The 14,471-nt window shown below is 46.0% G+C and overlaps 1 protein-coding gene across 2 annotated transcripts in view; it reads right to left on the bottom strand.

Moving 5' to 3' along the window:
- Nucleotides 1-14,471, bottom strand: part of RHBDL3 (rhomboid like 3) — a 59,690-nt gene that overhangs the window by 19,761 nt on the left and 25,458 nt on the right. For both annotated transcript variants that reach the window (XM_065693884.1, XM_065693883.1), the window contains one exon: nt 3,320-3,478. In XM_065693884.1, coding sequence (XP_065549956.1) covers nt 3,320-3,478 — 159 coding nt within the window. The remainder of the gene's footprint in view (nt 1-3,319; nt 3,479-14,471) is intronic.

The following is a 14,471-nucleotide window of genomic DNA, read 5'->3' as shown; positions in this document are numbered from 1 at the left end:
TGTTTTACAACTGCATGCAAGGAATCTCATACATATCTGATTTTTTTTCAGCCCTTTCTGTTTGCAGATCACACCAGGAGTCTTCAGCTTCCCTAAATTTATTCATTACTTAAATTATTTACTGAAAGATTTCTATGATCTATTCTCATCCTGTAAAATCTGTCATTCCAGGAATTTCAGTTGCTTTGCTGAGAACAGGCATATGTTTTGTTTTGTGTAGGTCTCCTTATTGAGGTAAGAATTCCTAGAATTATATTTCTGGTGCATCCAGAAGTTTATAACATACTTTTGACATCAGAAGATAAAGCAGTCTTTTAGCTTAGTTAGGGGATCGCAGTGTTTGAGAGAGCAGAGAGCGTTCTTGGTGGTCCTGATGCTGTTGGAGTACATGGGTGTGAGCATATTTTTACTGCCTTCTCTGGGACATGCTGTAACTTGGAGGAAACAAAGTGTTAACACTGTTGCTCTGTGCAGTTTGTGTCCTGTAGTGCCTTCTGGAAATAATAATTTCATAGAGTTACAGCTGCTTCTGTGGTCACAAATAGCATCTCTCAACATCAGACTCTCTAGTAAGTAGCCAAGCACCCTGCAGAAGAAACAGCATCACATTCTGTCACAGTTCCAGGGAACCCAGCAAAGATCAAGGGTTCTACAAGGCTGAAAAAAGAGCAGACTCTCCCTGCTCAATTTTCATCAACATTAGCAAAGCTGTGAGAAAACCCGGAGAGAACAGCGTATCTCAAGAACTGACCATGGAAGACAGACTTCTCCTGATGCCCAGTGGTTAAAAACCCTGCTTTGGGCTGGGTTCTGCGAATCTGAGCCTGCTTGTACTGGTTTTAGCTGGAACAGTTAATTTGTTTCATAGTAGCTTGAGCAGACCGCTCACCAGCTGCCTACATCCCCGTGCTTGGAAAGAAACCAAAAGAGCTGCTTGTGAGACACACAGAGGAGTCTGTTTCCTTCCACACCTCTGCTCTGTACTTTGCATTATAACTGAGTTGTAATGCATCTCTGATACCCAACCCCACTCCTGCTTCAAGGCCCTTCCCGTGGCCAGAGCTTGGCCAAGTTCCTGTGTGATGTACTGTAGGTTACCCTGCTCTTGCGGGGGGGTTGGGCTAGATGATCTTTTGAGGTCCCTTCCAACCCTTGGGATTCTGTGATTCATGAATATTGATGGAGAAAAGGAAAACACACACACAAAGAGCTATGCTTGAAAAATCTCTGTGGATTCCATAAAAGTTCAGCCTTTCCCTTCCCCACATCCAGCACCATCATTTCTGGGAGCAGATCGATTCTTGCTAAGCTACTGAAACAGACAATTTAACCTGAGCAAAAAGCAGAGATGGCTGATGATCATCAAGCACAAGCATTCGCTTCAACATCACCACACACAGCTTCAGGACTGATAGCTATGAAGTGAAGGAAATCACTAATTTCAGTGATTCTGTGACAACTGTTCTGTTTCTTTCCATCAGGAAGTTCAAAAGGCAGGTTTGGGAGCAGGAAACTAGGGAAAAGAGAAGGAGCCCTAGAAAGTTTGGATGTTAAAAATCAATAGCAACTAGAGGAGGAATCAGGAGATGCCATGTGTAAGTAGTTTAATGTTCTGGCATTCGCATTGCCTATCGATTAGAAAGTGCAAAAATATGCAGATGAGGATAGAGGAACAGAAAAATCAATGGCTTCTTTACAGGAGTCATTCAGTAGTAGTGAAGGAAATTTGCCATTTTGCAGAAATCACATCAGGTGGGTGTGAGCTGGCACCATCCCCTATTCCCCAAAGGAGGAGGATGCCCAAACCTTCCACCTCCCACCTGCCTCTCTGCAGCTTGTGCTGCTCCCCAGCTCATGGAGCAAGGAAAGAGGAGAGGAAAAAGCCCAGGTCTGTTCCTGAGCCTGTCGCCAACACATTGGCTGGCCCTAGGCCATCATTTCTGTAAAAGAAATTAGATGATACCTCTTCCTGCTAGCTAAGTGTTGTGCAGCTCAATTAGTGAATGCTGGCATGGTACTTTGAGTATACCAAACTGTAGAACAAGCAGCTGTTACTATAAATACCTTGACCACACTGTTTATTAAGCTGAAGCTGAGGGAAACCTCACAGTAGTTGTGATCTGCTTAATAGTGGCTACATCTGTTTTGCTGTGTACCTAAACACATGCAAGGGACTAACAAGACAGCTTGATTAGATACAGCAGATCTGTGTCACTGCATCACAGTAATTTCACCTTCACACTGCCCATGGCCTAAGTGAGGTTGTGACCTGGATCCCTGACAGCAGTGCCCTGTTATCACACTTTTCTGATTCATGTGAAGACAGGACATATGGAAGACACTTTCTTTCTATCCCAAAACCACATGTGTGAGTGACCATGATAAACGGAAGGATCAAATCCCCATGTTGACTGCAAGAACACAGAGATGCAACTAATTACACTCTGCATCAAGAACACATCCACCTTTCCAGTGAAACCTTGGAGATGTCACTGACTTCAGTTGCTCACTGACTTTGTCACCCAGGTTTCTCTTACTGCTGCACTAAATCTGCTGGGATTCAGGTGTGGCATGCCAGAGCAAGAACAGGGCAAAGCCCCTGAAATGTCCACTGTTCAAGATACCTGTCTTGCAAACAGCATTTCTAGGCCACCCAGAGCATGTAATAATACATGCCTACATCTGTGTTGACTCGCCAAACTGCCTTGACAAGAAACAGAGAGATCCTTTCACTAATTGACTCATTAGCAGAGATAGAGGCATCAGCTCGTGACTCACGCAGCCTGATACATCTCACCTGGGATAAAATGAACATGACCTAGAAACACTTTATTCCTGTTGCTGTTGATGCCTACAGCAGTGCAATATGACTCCACCCAGCAAGTCAACACAAAGTTATCTATACATTTTTGTCTGGAAGTGGTGAAATCTCTAGATAACACAGGAGACACCCAGACTGACAGACCTCTGCTTGCAAACAAATGGGTCCTTACGACAGCTATGAACTAATATTGACAGCAAAAGCCTCTGAACTAGCAGCAGCCATTGCTTCATGTTGGTCTTCAAACAGCTCCCACCATTTCTTCCCATGCAAACTTGTTTCCCTGGAAGACTCAGCAGCAACTTGACTCTCGGCTTGAGAGCTCAGTCACCACTGAATGCTTCAGCAAACCCATACAGAGTGTGATGCAGGGACACAGCAAACACCAGTGCCAATAGAGGGAGAAAGGGAAAGAGAGAAGGAGGGAGACTGTCCCTCAACAGCCAATGCTTTAAGCAGAACCAAGGACTGACAGGCTCTGCCAGCCAGAGCACTCACCAGGTTGACGAAGTCCTGGTAGCAGATCCTCCCCTCAGAGTTGCTGTCTGCCAGGGCCAGCAGGACCTCCAGCTTGTGGGGGTCCAGCTCTGAGCCGTGCCTCTGGAGAAGGGAGCGGAACTTCTCAGTGCTGATGTAGCCGGTGTTGTCGGGATCAAACTGGGATAGGAGGGGAAAATGCCAGAATTAACTATTCCACATTACACACAACTGCCCTCCTATGCATTCATCACCTGCTGCAGACACACAGGGACCCAGGGGTTGCTCTAGGTTTTGTTGACATATTCCCCTGTAACAACCCCATCTCCAGCTTCCTTTCACTGCTCAAAGCACCCTGCTGCAGAGAGGGGTGAACCAGCCACCATCACCCATACCATCATTCCATCTCTACCCAAGCTTCAGCTAAGTCAGCTCCCTTCAACTTCCTTCCCTCTGCATCATCATTTCTCTTGGCTGTTTTTCATATCCCTACCTGGGCTATCAAGCAAACCAGAGATGCAGTCTGTGAGATAATACGTGCTGAAAACAGTTTTAGTCCTGTATTTCCTAATGCAATTGTAGCAGAAAAAATACGCCATCTCTCCTCAAGCCCTTTCTGTGCTCAGTGGTTCTTTCAGTCACCTTTCTAGGTGCCTTCAAATTGTTATGTGCTTTCACTGCTGAAGAGCTCTCTATCATAAAATGGATTGGAAAGAAAGTCTTTGAACAGGGAACAAACCAGATGAACATCGCTTCAAACCAGAAGTGGCAAGGCAGCAACATGCCATTTTCAGAACATAAACCAAAGTCATTAATGGGAAAGTCCCGGGTGAGATTTGGAGTGAATCCCACTCTGACCAATAACATCACCATTTTCCCCTCAGACTAAGTGGTTAATCTAAAAATACCACTGACCAAAAGGAGACAGCTTTGCAAGGCTGCTCTAACTCACAACTGCTTCCAGTGGCCTCTGTCCCTCACTGAGCTCCCCAGGGCACTCTGTGAGGGGCTGCCAGCTCAGAGGCGGGCTCAGCCCCACACCCAGCCAAGCCAGTGCTGGCACCAGGCCGAGCACGTTGCTTTTGTGCTTTGAAAACCAGCAGAGGAAGCTGCCAGACCAGCCCGCACTGGATGTGGTGCAGTTTGATCTCTGCCAGCTCTCTGTTGCTGGGAGATTTGCCTTTGATTTCCCAAACTTGGCTGTGAGGACGCTGGTGCTTGCTGGCCTCCTTTTGTAGATAATGATATCAAGCTTGTTGGCTGGTTTGAATGGCTGTCAGGGGACAGGGTGGTCAGGAGGGAGTCTTTTCATGGAAACATTTGGGACATAAAAGGCCTTGGCAGAGCCAAAGAGGTCTTGACAGTCCTCGTTCTATCCTAATGGAGAACAAAAGCTGAACAGGCGCCGGGCCTCGGATCAGATGCGGCAGAGTAAAGGCTGCTTTGGCAAGGGAGGAGGTGAGAAGGGGGATGTGGCAGAGGCTGCAGCATGCCAGCAGCAGGGCTGGCACTGCTCTGCTGTTAAACAGACCAGCCTCAGGCACGGGCAGCTTGTTTGGGGGATGCAGTGCCCATGTGAGAGGATCTGGCTCTGTCCTCTTCCAGCCCAAGCACCTTTGTCCTGCTGCTCCTGGGGACTCTGCTACCACCGGCTGCTTTGTTGAGCCTAAGCTGAGGAGAAGAGGTCACAGTCCCTGGCTGGAGCAGAGCTGGTCTGCTGTTCTGTCCAAGCAGCAGCCCCTCAGTGAAGAAGCTGTGGGGGCAATTGGATTACACAAAACAAGATAAACCAAGTGACCTGTGGGCAGTCAGAGCTGGGCACTCTCCCCCACCCTCTGCCGAGAGATGTTCTGTCCTTGAAAGGTGGCCTGGATGTACCTTCCTGACAGCTGGCACTCCGAGCCAAAGGTGGATTTCATCAGCTCTTTGCTGTTAAACAAGGGCTTAATATTAATCCCTGGATAAGTTTAACTCACCTACTCCAGCCCACTCTAAAGTTAACAGATCACATTCTAAAACCAACCACAAAATCAGAGCTTCTGCACTCAGGCTCAGCTCTGATGCTTTTTTGGCTCTTGATGGGACTCCCAGGCCAGCCTGATTTGAAGTTTTGCAGTGCTCAGTCCCAGAGGCACAGAAACCCAGGAAATAAAGTATTATTAGCATAATACCTGAGATGACCTTTCTAAGGGGAATTTGCAGAAGCTGGGAGATGAGTCATTCAGTGAATGGATCTAACACCTGCAATCCCATAGATACTGCTGGGTTCACTCTTGTTTCCCTGAAAACAGTTGACCTAACCAACATCTTACTTAACTGCACCACTTTAACTATATCTTGACATTTAAGATGTTAGAATCTATCTCGTCTAGGACAAATCCATTTGTTCCCTGAGGGCTTAAATGCCTTCCTGCTTTGAGGGCTAGGTTCAGTGACTGAAGCATAGGATTCTCCCCATGTTGTGTGCTCATTGTTTTGTAGGAAAGACCAATGGCCACAGCCATAGGGAAGGTGGCTATTACTTATTCCTTCAAAGGGCAAGAAAAGACAGAGCTGAAGCACACAAGAGCTGCTGAGATCACAAACCATTTTTCTAGACTTAGTTCTGCTTTAAAGCATTCCAAAAAGAAACATTTTGTAACCAAGAACAAAAATCACACAATCAGCTTCAAACCAGCCCTGAAGGACACACTGCCTCCAGACTCACCACTGCTAGAGCTGATACAATCCCATCATTCAAGATTGTACTGTCCATACCTGCTGCTGGCTTTGCAAACAGACGGCTGAAGCCTGTCTGGTGGCTACAAATGAGCCTCTGCTCTAAGGATGCTTCTCTCTCATACCAAAAGGCACCAGCATTCCTCCTTCAGCTCACTGCCTTGCTGCTTGTCCCACCAAAATCAAAGCAGTAGCAGAAGTTAGCTAGTACTTTCAGAATTGTAAACAGGCCAGGGAACCTGTTCCCCTCTTTCATGTTACCATGTACAATTTGGGGTTTGGCACTAAGTTAAAGATACTAATTAGAAATGGGTCTGAATTAAAACAGTGGATCTGAACAGCATGAAAGAGTAAGAGAACAATGAACAAGTAACATCTGAACTAAAAAGGCCTGCCTCAGAGCAGGACTAGAGCACTGCTTCCACAACCTGTTTTACCCTAAGCCCCAGCTGTGAGGGAGTTCTCTTATTTATGTTTAAATATTTTTTTTCAGCATACAAAATCTCATCTGTCATCACAACACTCAAAATCCACACCAACACCCCCAACTGCCTCACACCTTGCTTCTGGTATCACAGCTAGCCATAAAAAATCAAGGGGTTGAGCTAGTCCTGCAGGACATGTGTCCCCACACATGGCAAAACCAACATGCAATGGCACACTCAAAACACTTGGGTCCATCGGTTATTAAAAGAGACAACTGACCTTTGCTAGACGCTTCATGTATTTATCCATGGTGATCTCACTGAGGGTCAGTTGTCCCACAGCCCCAGCCGACCACCTCTGTGTCACTGCGAGGGCAGAGGCTGACTGGCAGCCAGCAGTGTGGCTGTGCTGAGCCTCACAGCTCCCCAGGCAAAGCCTCTCAACAGCTAAGTCAGCACAGTGCCTTCCTGCAGCAGTTACTTCTGCCTCTGCCCATCTACTTGGGCTGACAAGCCCAACACAAGGGGTGCAGGAATGAAGAAAGCCATTTGCCCCCCCCTCAGCCTCCAAGACAATAGGACACTAACGGCAATTTCATGCAAGGTTTCCTCTGCATTTCAATGACAATCATCCTTAACTCCCCTGATCCTCAGCTAGGCTCTTCAGCAAAAATGTAAATATGCTAATGACCATAGCAGCCATCTGACCCAGCATCTTAATTCCCTGTCCCAAATCAAGCTATTTTTGCCTATTTCTCTCTTATTTTAGAGCAGACGTACCACAAACTGAAGGCCCCCCAGTAAAACTACAAGACAAAAATAAGGGCAGGAGAGGCCTGCAAGCTCTGATGGAAATAGGAAATATGGTTGAGAAAAGAAAAGAAAATCTCAAATTGCTTCTCCTCTTTAATTAAAGACACATCAGCCACGGCTGAGTGAGCAAGTAGGGTGGAGGCTGGTGCTGCAGACAGACAATGGGTGTCTTGGGAAAACACAGACATCTCACACAGTGCAGCCAGCTGCTCCTCTGCTCCATGGCAAACAGCCCTCTGGGGCACCAGAGCAGCTGAACTGGGCACAACGTGAGGCTCCTTTGGCTGCCTTGAGGATTGCAGATGTTGCAGGAACAGAGAACTTGTTACCATCCATGGTTTCCTCACTGAGGGGCTTTGTCTTGGCATCACCCAAGCCATAACTTGTCTTCACAACGGGCAAGGCTCCAAGCAACTTCATATACTTTGGGAGTTGGCTTTGAGATAGTCCCTTGAAATCCCAGTCATCTATGGTCCAGTGATATATTCACTCCTGGAAGAGCCTGGCCTGGCAGTCAGACCTCCCGGCTCTGATCCAGACCAGGAGGAAGATTCTGGAAATAAATTGCCCTGAGCTTTAGCTTCACCTCTTGCTGTACGGAAATGACAACTCCTGCTTTATTTCCCACCAGAAAGGAGCTATCAGTAGTATGCCTGCGTCTGGTTCATGTGTAGGCCCTTTTCCACTGGAAACAGGGACTCAACTACATGCAAAAATCTCTGAGGCTTTAAGAAACCACTCTGAGCTTTGCTGGACTTGAACTCACACTGTTAGATGGCACAGTCTCTACAATCTAGGGATGCCAGCAAGCTTTGGAATCAACCAGACCATCTCCAAGGGCCATGTTGTAGTTAAATCAAGAGCCTCCAAGTCAATACATGGAATTGACAGATTCCAAGATGAAGCTGTGACAAGACATTTAAGACAGGCATTGAAAGTCTTCTCAAGATGGTCACACATTTTACCAGAGCCCATTCATTCTCTATCTTTCCTCAGTCTTTGGGGTCATGCTGTGAGATGACGAGTGGGTTTGGGTTTTGGTTTGTGTTTGGTTTTTTATTTTGCTTTTTAATAAAATAACATGGCATCAGTATATGTAGCATTTGCTGCTTTGATGAAGATTAGAATCATAGAATAGTTAGGGTTGGAAAGGACCTTAAGATCATCTAGTTCCAATCCCCCTGCCATGGGCAGGGACACCTCACACTAAACCATGTCACCCAAGGCTCTGTCCAACCTGGCCTTGAACAATGTGTTTGTTTAAAGGAATAACAAAACAGAGGAAGAAAGTCTGCCTTGCAATCCAAATGAGAGGGCAGAAAGCAGAGGCTGTTATGACAGGAGTTTCATCACAGCCTGGTGGTGATGATCTTCCAAGCAGTTTAATGATCCTGCTTTCTTCCAACAGTGAGAGATGCATGTGAGAGGAGAAACCCTGATTCAGAAGAGAGGAAAGCGAGTGAAAGTTAAGTGCCTATCCCTCCACCTTGAAATCCAGCTCCTCATCACTGAACGTGACCTAATCTGAGTTGCCTGAACACCTATGGTAAACCATAAGTGCTGGCTCCAGTGTTGCACACTCTCTTCCCCTGTAAATAATGAATTTACCCACCACTGCCTGGACAATATAAAGTGATTAAGTGCAGCAGTACTTTAGTCTATGTTGGATTGCTTTGACCTGAGCTGAACCCGAGGGCTGGAAACATCACCCAGTTCTCAAAAGCCAGATTGTATTTAAGCACACAGGATATACCCTCACTGACTCACCAACCAGGATCCCCAGACAAGGGCTGTGTAGCACTGACAGAGTGTGACTCGATGAGGACTGCAATGGCAAAGGGCTATTAGAAAGCCATAAGGCCAAGCAGCACAGGGACAATATGAACGGAGCTGACCTTCTGCCAAGGTTTCATGTATAGGAGCATAGCAAATTTACAAAGCCCATGACAGCTGGACATCACACTAAACTCCTTGACTCCACAGAGGTTCAGACCCCTTGTCTAAGCCACCACAGGCCAAGCAAATCCTGCTTTTAGAGACTCCAGGAATTTGGGGCTTGCTGGGGAAGCCTATCTGTCATACTTGGCCACCTACCTAAATCCACATTTCTGTCTCTATACACTTTTTAATGCAACTCGCTCCCCTATCCTCTCCCTGCTTGTGGGTTTCTTGCTGCAAGTCCTTCCTAAGGCACTAAGAGAGGATAGAGCTAAGATGCACTCACAAAGCCTGTTAAGCTAGCTTCTAGTCCTCTGCTGCCTGGACAACCCACCACTCTGAGCCATCCCACTGCCTCTCTCCATATCAGCCTCCTGGCAGAATACCCACAGGAATCAGCTCCAGTCTCAGCTGGGGAACTACTCACAGTGTTCAAGCCACCCAGAACTAAATTATTCAAAATATGCCACTGTGCTGGCTTTGAAACCAAAGCTGCTCCCCAGAAAGAAGCCGGGGTAAATAGGAGCTCCATTATCAGCAGCACTGACAGGGAAGGAGATGCAGCACTGGAAGTGAGGGAGATAATGACCTGATTAAGGAGACAGCACGGATGGCAGGAGGTGCCCTCCATTATGCCACAAAGCTTAATGCAAAGAGACATGTTTATAGACTGAGCCTTCTCCAGCTCTGCTCCTTCCTGTTTTATTATTTATGCAAGTGCATTAAGACTAATGGGAAGAAGCTGAGGCACTCTAAAAAGCAGTGTTTGTTTTGGTTTTTAACGTGAAAATACAATATTTAATCTTGATCCAGCACTGGGCACCTTGCATGTTTCACTGGATAGGTGTCCTCAGCTGCAGCAACAGGCTGGGCAGGCTGTGGCCCAGACTGACGAGTCATGTATCTGACAGCACCAGCCTATCCACACCTTCCTGAGATTGTGGGCAAGATGAAGCCCACAAGTTATCAGTCCCCTAATGACTGCCATGACCAAACCCACTCTAACAGTTAAAACTTTTTCTTAAATCCCTAGGGAAAGAGGTTTAACACTTTTTCCAGATCTACTTGTTAGTACTGGCCCAGACATTGCTAACTGTACAAATGCCCCATCTCTTGCTCTCCCTTTGGAATTCCTCTAGTTTTTAGGGCTCCACAATCCCCCAAGGCAGTGAGTTCTTCAGTCTAATTAAAGTAAAGCCCATTTTTCATCTGGATGGTATAAGGTATCAAATATCAAAAGCTGAAAACAGCAATATCCATATCAGCATGACACATGATATTCTCATTTACCACCACACAATTATCTTTTATGTCTTTTTAGTTATGTCTTATTGGAGAATCGCAAAACCCTGTATCAATATTAATTACATCTCTCAGGGCTTCTGCATTATGAGGGGACAATAATGAAAGTAAGCCTCTTCATTCAGAGCTGAAATGCAATACACTCTGGGTGGGATGCTGCATTTATTTGGACTACCTACGTCAACAGAAGGCATGGCATGGGCATGCACAGTCAGCCTCCCAGCCAGGAGACAGGCAGGCCACAATCACTATTGCTACAAGGAAAATAAAAATCAAACAAACAGAAACCAACACTCAACAGTCAGAGTATTCAGCTGTATTCCAGGCCAAGTTCCTGCAGTCAGCTCCCTGCTTACTCCATGTTAACTAAACACACAAAAGCATTTCTGTAAAATTCATTGCTATTGACAAAGTCTTCTATCACAGCAGTGTCTCTGCTGGTACATGTGAGGCAGATGAGCCTTCTCATGCAAAACAGGGGTTTGGTCTGACATTATCTGGAAAAAGTAGCATAGGTGATCCCAGTGCTTGAAACGTTGAAATGTTTTGAGTCTGCATAGGGACAAAAGGTGGCGAATTATCTCTGTCGTACAATGAGGATACACTTTCTGTCCCAGCAGTAACTCCAAAGAATGGGACACAGCAGCTGCTGAAGCAGGATGATTTGAGTCAGCAGGTCAAGATAACTTTCATCCAAAAGATTTTAAAAAGCCAGTACTTACACTGATTTTCTGCAAGTCTGGGAATGCTGGAGGAACATCAAGATCTGCTTTTTACCCTCCCTCCACCTTTGAATCAGCACTACAGCCCTTCGAACCATGGCTTAAAAACTCCTGTCCAAACGTGGTGGCAGGCACGCACACCACTCCCAAAACTGACAAGAATTTAACAGGACAAAGCAGGTCTGTTGGCTAAAAACAACCCACAGCAAACAAACAGATGACTGATACTGAGGAGTGCATAACTGAAGGAGGACCAGTATAACATCAATCAGAATAGGCTACAGAAAATAGATTAGGTTCAGCTGATACTAGCTGGAAAAGAATATAAACTTGGTGCCAATCATAAGAAAAGATTGCTGCTATGACTGATTTCTGCAGAGCATCTGACATCACCAGACAGCCCTGTGTTTGAGGCCTTACTGTGACACAAACTCAGGCTGTCACACATTCAGCATGCTGAATTCTGGCTATTTGACAGGTCTCAAAAATAATATTAAGCCAGAGAGCCAGCATCCCATGGAGATGCCACTAATGAGGTCCCCTGAGAGTTCATTCTCGCCCACAGAATTACCATTAGTGACTTAGGAAAAGGTGAAACTTAAGTCTGCATCATGCTCACCAAAGAGGTAAAGAGGCGAGTTACTAAGCATGAGCTGGGTCTTTTGGTAAAGCTGGGTGCTTGCAAACAATACATATTACAGTAAAAACAAATAGGAAGCCAGATGGCCAGGAGCCGAGAATGCCAGTTTACAGGATGGGGACTGCCATCTTCGGAAGAAGCTATTCTAAAGTGGGGGAAGCCCCTTGCTTTGTTACACTGAGTAATAACTCAGTGCTCTCAACATAACACTGCCTTCAAAAAAGGAAATGTGAGCTGCAGATTTGTAAATGAGGTGACATTACCTCTTCCTCTGGCACTTTGTTACTCCTGTAGTCTGACTGGCTCTACTACAGGCTCAATTCATTAGCTTATGAAAAGGAAGGTTAAGCAATGACTTGATCATTGTCCAGAAGAACCACAAAGGGAACAGGAATTTGGCAGCAGAGGATTCTTCACTATGACAAAGGTATAATCACATCTGCGGGCTAGAGGTCAAAGCTGAGCAGCTTCAGATTAGAATAAGTTGATTATTTTTACTATTAACAAGTGAAATGTCTCAGTAACTTCACCAGAAGCTTTACAACTGTATTGCAGGTTTTCCTGGGAAATGAGATATGGCCAAGGTCAAGCAGAAAACCACTTACAAAATCTTATGGCCTTCATTAAGAGAGACCAGATGATCCCAACAGTTCCCTTCTGACCTGAGTGCAAGTTACAAGGTCTCATTAAAACGTAAGCCAAACATATGCATTTAAAGCCCCAACTAACAACTGCCGTAACACACATAACCTGAATAACCCCCCTATACTGGGAATTCAAACCATACTTCTGGTTAGAACCACCACCACAGAGCAAAACTCCTACTAAACAGACTGGGATACATATTTAACTCACACTGATTTTACATTCAGCTTTATTCAGTCAAGGGGACTAGAAGCTACCAAAGAAACTTCTCTGCTTTCCAAGCTAAACTGGAGCAGAAGATGTCAGCCTTGTGAAGAAGAGACAGAGGTATTCCAAGATGCCTTGCAATGCCTTGCAGGCACCTGGCATTACCCTGCAAGGACATAACCATCTCAAAGGTACTCCAGAGAAGCTGGTTCAAAATGGAGCCAGAGCTGGGAGTAGTAATTATTACTCATCTCTACCATTTAAACACTTGAGAGCAAGAGATTCTTGCTTGCATCTTTCCAGGGTTACAACTGCAGTAAGGAGCCAGACTGCTGGAACCTGTGGTAGTTCACACTGTTTCTTAGGAGATACATCCAAATCAGTCCTGGATGACACCCAGACTGCAGGTCCCTGGAGGACTGCAAGATCTGCAGCATTTGCACTTTCACAGTGTCTGCTGTGTCAAATACACTTTGGTTTAAAGGTAAAAGAGATTTGTCCAAGTGGCAAAGCTGCACAACAACAAAACAGAGAAGTCAAGCTGCATTTTGGCTTCTTGTATGCCCTTATTGGGCACGAGGTACAAACACAAGGCAAGGCACAGTGTTTCTATTCTCTTTGCAACAGACTTCAAGCAGACACAAAACGTGTCTGAAGTTTTAAAGCAAATCATGACTTAATAAAGATTCCACAACAGGAATGCAACTGCTCTTGCAGGTGACAAAATTCAGGGCTCCCTGCAACGTGTAACGTCCTGTAGGGCCCAAACACAATGAACAGGGAATCACTTTTACACACTCGCCAGCCTGACAACAAACTACCACAGCATGCTTTGAAATCCCTCTTAAAGAGTCTTACCAGGGAAAAGTGTCATTTTCACAGCACTGACAAGCCCTCACAGAGCCTGGCCCTGCCTGAGCCGTATCAAGGGCTCCTGACTGCCTCAGGAGGCAGCACCAATGCTGCCTTCCAGCTTCCCACACAGCAGAGAGCTCGTCCTGTCAGTCAAACCTGCACTCACTCACAGAGCCCCTCTACTTCCCTGCCTCCACTTCATTTCTGCCTATTTTACTGAACTAATCAGCTCTCTCTTGTGTCCAGGGCTCACGCATGCTTTAGAGAGCTCCTGCTTCCTCTAACAAGCCTGTCCCCAGCTCTAATATTTCCCCTTTTCCTTGAACAGACTTGTTTGAATGCAGTTTAACCATTTCAAGCTGAAGCCCCCCATGGGCACCCACAGGCAAGCAGACCTCCCACTTAGTTTTCCTGCCACACTGCAGCAGGGGGACCTGCTCCTTCAAAAGGCTGGGGTGATGTCTGCATGCTGCTGACACAGGTGCAGGGGATCAAGTGAGCAGCAGGCTGGGAGATCTTTGGCAGAGGCCTGTGGTCCATATTTGCCATGTCTGCATCACAAACACAGGGTTGTGGCTGCACTGAGACTGAGAAACAAACCCTGGCTACTACAGTTCACAAGCTCTATTTCCTTAAACACACACACAAGTGCACAGATGGCTTTCCAAAACTGGTATGACCCCAATGTAGATGATTAGAAGAAGGAAGCAGAGAAGGCACAGGCAACAACCACAATTAGAGAACCAGCACAATTACAGAATGCATGTCATGTTCTTCAGGAATGAGGAAATCAAAACAGCCTCCTGAAGAGTCACCTAAGAGCTGAAACCACTGCAAACAAAGGAGAAACAAGCCAGTAGGAGAGACAGAAAGACCAGACTGAAAAGGAAGGTTAGGAAATGGCAATA

The sequence above is a fragment of the Lathamus discolor genome, chromosome 13 (assembly GCF_037157495.1).
Source record: "Lathamus discolor isolate bLatDis1 chromosome 13, bLatDis1.hap1, whole genome shotgun sequence".
NCBI classification, from domain to species: Eukaryota; Metazoa; Chordata; class Aves; order Psittaciformes; family Psittacidae; genus Lathamus; species Lathamus discolor.
This window is presented reverse-complemented; position numbering and strand designations above follow the sequence as displayed.